Source organism: Papilio xuthus, unplaced genomic scaffold, assembly GCF_000836235.2.
Source record: "Papilio xuthus unplaced genomic scaffold, Pxut_1.1 DF824992.1, whole genome shotgun sequence".
Taxonomy (NCBI): Eukaryota; Metazoa; Arthropoda; class Insecta; order Lepidoptera; family Papilionidae; genus Papilio; species Papilio xuthus.
This window is the reverse complement of record NW_013533657.1, coordinates 2,236,971-2,241,249: the sequence shown is the minus strand read 5'-3', so window position 1 is coordinate 2,241,249 and position 4,279 is coordinate 2,236,971. Positions and strand designations below refer to the sequence as shown.

At 36.9% G+C, this 4,279-nt stretch overlaps 1 protein-coding gene across 1 annotated transcript; it reads left to right on the top strand.

Moving 5' to 3' along the window:
• The first annotated feature begins 930 nt into the window (after window positions 1–930).
• Window positions 931–1,906, top strand: LOC106126594 (enhancer of split mbeta protein). The gene has a single exon (XM_013324317.1). The coding sequence runs from the start codon at window positions 974–976 to the stop codon at window positions 1,700–1,702; it is 729 nt and encodes a 242-aa protein (XP_013179771.1). The 5' UTR covers window positions 931–973; the 3' UTR covers window positions 1,703–1,906.
• Window positions 1,907–4,279: the final 2,373 nt, after the last annotated feature.

The following is a 4,279-nucleotide window of genomic DNA, read 5'->3' as shown; positions in this document are numbered from 1 at the left end:
AGTTGGTGTGCGACGAAGGCGATAACGCACCGCGCGAACTCCGCCGCCGCCGCAGCTTTGACATCAGGGCTGTCACATTATGAAAATTATTTAAATCAATATTTATTTCCCTTTAAAGGAAACAGTACTGTCATGAATCAAATCATCATTTTTGTTGTAAAAAAAACTTAATAATATAGTCATGCGGTACGTAGTACCTACTTATTATTAATACGTTTATTTAACATAGATTTTAAAAAATACAAAATGGATATTATCTATAGCAAAATGCGTTAAATACTTTTATTACATTTAAGCAATTTAAAAACCTTTACATTGACAGCTGTTATAAATGTCTACGAGTATTGGGGAAGCTTGGTTGCGTGTCTGTCTGTAAGACGCAAAGGGCGCGGAGGGTGCGTTGCGCGTGAGAACGCGTGCGGCCCAGGTGCCATCAGCTGACTCCCTAGATGTCTGGGCAAACAGCTGCTCATGTATAGAAAAGACGCTATTTTTAATAGTTTTAATAATAATATGGAAAAATAAAAAAGACAATAGTTTATGTCATTTAATATTTAAGTGTTAATCAGATTATTTTAAATTATTTAATGCACATAGTAAGCTTACATATTAAAGGACGATTTTAGCACTTTGTAAAAAATCTGTCTAACCATTTGTTTTGTTTTACTAAATTATTATACAACATAAAATAGGTATTCTATATCATTTACATGTATTTCTATAGTATGTAATATAAAATTGATACTTCTTTATTTGTAACAAATATTCACTTTTTACAAAGTAGAAAAAATTACTAACTTAATCTTCTTAATAGTAAGTAATAATTTATTTTAAAACCAGAATGAACGTTCTTTGAATTGCCACCCCTATTTTTATCACGGGCGTTTTGCCACAATCGGTGTAGGGCGCATAAAAGCAGCGGTGCGTCGGCGCGCGCCTCACTCGTACTCTGACCGCCGCGCGCGCCGCACTCATGATCCTACCCACGAGAGCCATGTCCCCGCCACACGGCGTATACACCGCGCCGCCTCACGACGAAGAGCCCGTGTCCCGGACCTACCAGTACAGGAAGGTCATGAAACCTATGCTGGAAAGAAAGCGACGCGCCCGCATCAACCGCTGCCTCGACGAACTCAAAGATCTAATGGTCACAGCCCTGCAGGCGGAAGGCGAAAACGTCTCCAAACTAGAGAAGGCAGACATCCTCGAGCTGACAGTGCGACATCTTCATAGCCTTAAGAGGAGAGGGCAACTAGTGTTGAAACATGAAATGTCGTATGCGGAGCGATTTCGTGCTGGCTTCACACAGTGTGCGACTGAAGTGTCCCAATTTATTGCAAACGCCACCCTCGCTGCCAACGCGATGCAAAGACAGGGTCCAGTGGACCCTCAGGCGGGTGCGAGACTCCTGCAGCACCTCAGCAACTGCATACGAAGGCTTGAAAGTCCTCAGGTAGTGCAGCCGCAGCCGATCGCACCCGGCGGGGTTGCGAGGCCCACGCCCTTGCAGGCAATACCGGGCCCGCATCCGCAGCAAACCTTGGCTATGGGTCCGCATGAGCGAGGCATGAAGAGGCCAGCAGACGTGATCGGGCAGGGCGGCGAAGAGGTGAGCTCAAAGCGGGCGTACGCGCCGCCCTCGCCGCCGCACAGCCCCGCCTCCGAGCCCGACCCCGCCCAATCGATGTGGCGACCCTGGTGACCGCCGCTGAGACGATGCCAACGTGTCCCTGATCTCGCAACCTATACTTCCAGGACTGTGTGACCGGATGTGTGATATAGAGTTATGTTTGACCCAGTTAACGTTCCTAGAACCGATGTGTGTTGAAAAACGAATTGTGATTCGTTCGCTTTGCTTGTTGAAGTTTTGTTTTTAATTTAATAAAATAAGGTTTTTTGTTTTAAAGTCTCTTGTTATTGTATACCTGACTTTAACGTCTTCCGCGTCGGCGTCCGCTTATCTTTTGTTTAACACTTATAAAGTACCGTAGCGTTTAAGTTAATCTGTGATATAATATATAGCTCGGTTAAATAAATAAGCTCAAAACTAAGAACTTAGGTTAGTTATTAAGTTTATACCCAAAAGAATAATAAAAATGTGTTGTAACTCGATAGACTTTGTTTAATGTCATACCCCAGATTCTTCACACAAATTTAATAAAAGCAATAAATAAACAAGTTCGCTATAAAATACGATGATCTCAAAAGGATTTAAAATAGAAGATATTTAAAAAGATTAAACAAATTTAGAGATGTCTCTTTAAAAGCTTTGGCAGAAAAACAAGATATTCAAATGCATATCATAATATTCTTTTAGTATATAAATATGCGTAATTATAGAACATACTAATGGGGACATATATGTTTAACATATAAGTTACCTCATTTATTCACTCTTTCTAAATTCTAATATAATATGTATCCTAATCCGATTCGCGCGATACTTTTTATAATAATCTTTTTTTATTGTATTTCCATACTCAAAATCTAATTCATCGGACATATACAAATTTAAAATTAGAACTTCTAAAAGATTATTTTAAAACATAAAATCTCATTGAAATTAAATTCTTATGTCCAATTTTAATTTATATTTAACGTCTTTAGGAAAAACATATATAACAAAATATTTTACAAATCCATTAGTATTGTATATGTGTATTTACGAATGAACTTATTATCGTATAGTAGTAGAAGCAAATATTCATTAAATTATATCTTTAAAGGGATATAGACAGAAGCCCTTTTCCTTGTCACTATCCATAAATTTACGAATTAAATTAAATAAAACAAACTGCTTGATTTTGTACCAAACGCTATTTAGAACAACAAACTGCAACACTTCAACGTAATGAAAAAAAATGTCCATCCACCCAAGTAAAAACTGTCGATGCTAACGGGAGGTGTATTACTGCCCTACAAACTATGTTATAGGATTAAATAATTGCCTAAAGAAAGCAGTTATTAGGTTTTCCCCAACAAATTATAAACCTTTACTTCAAATTCAATCATCAATTCATCTTGAAATTAACTGAGTTGAATTCTTGTGTCTTCATTTAAGTGAATCTACTTAAGAAGAAGAATGAATAAATTATAATTAACTAGCGGACTCGACAGACGTTGTCTGACAATTTGACACTGCGATGGTAGCGCCGTCTGTCGGATCCAATGTAAAACATTCCAAAATCAACAACTACTAATAAATTAAAAATTAATTAAAAAAACATTGTCCAGCGGACAAAATTGTGAATCTAAACCATTCCCAGATCCTCTTATACACACACAAAAAATTTCATCAAATTCGGTCCAGTCGTTTGAGAGAAGTTCAGTGACATACACACTCACAGACGAATTATATATATAAAGATATTAAAAAAATAATTAGCCCTACAGACTGGAAACCCTATGACACATTCAAAATCAACTAAGCCATAACTAATGCTGGTCAAAAATAATTACCCTCTTCAGTCAGGAAAATATTAGTTGACTAATCATTGATTCATATTATGTTACACCACATAGATGAATATTGTGAAAAAGAGTTTCAAATATAATACTTAATAGAGCGGACATAACCAACAGTTTCTTCAAGTATTTATGCATAATAAATAGCACTATCATTCACAACCAAATCATACAAAACTTTGTTTAAGTATGATTTGGTTCGAAAAGACCAGTCTATTTTTAGTTAAATGTTCTTGTGTGCAATGGATCAGTTAATGATTGTGTCCGCGCGTGCAACAATTCCACGAAGCTTCTATTCGGACTGGCTTCCCACCGTTCCAGCGTAAGATTCAGGCGCGAGCGTACTCAGAAATTAGTACGATATAATTGGAGCTTGTGGTTGCGTGCTCCTAACCGTGGGAAGCTCCGGTGAAAACAACAGACACCGGCAATTTGGATTCTGTTATGATCCGTGAGTTATAAAGCTTGAAAATGGCAATATCTTTATATCGATATTGTGCACGCTTGAATTTGTTAACGCAATAGGTTAGTTTAAAATATAATAACAATTTGGATGTCCTATTTTGGTAATTGATCGAAATGTTGGAATCGTTCTTGTTACATAGAAACAATAACATCATATTGATATTTTTATATCAAACTACTGCCACCCACGAAAATTACAGTTACTAAATAATAAGAGAGAATTAGGAAAAGAAAACTAAGAAGACAATGATTGTAGAATGATGTATTAATACGTATTGTGAGAAAAATAGGAAACAATATTAAGATAACATAGGTATGTTTTAGCTAAATCTCTTTAAGATTCATCATG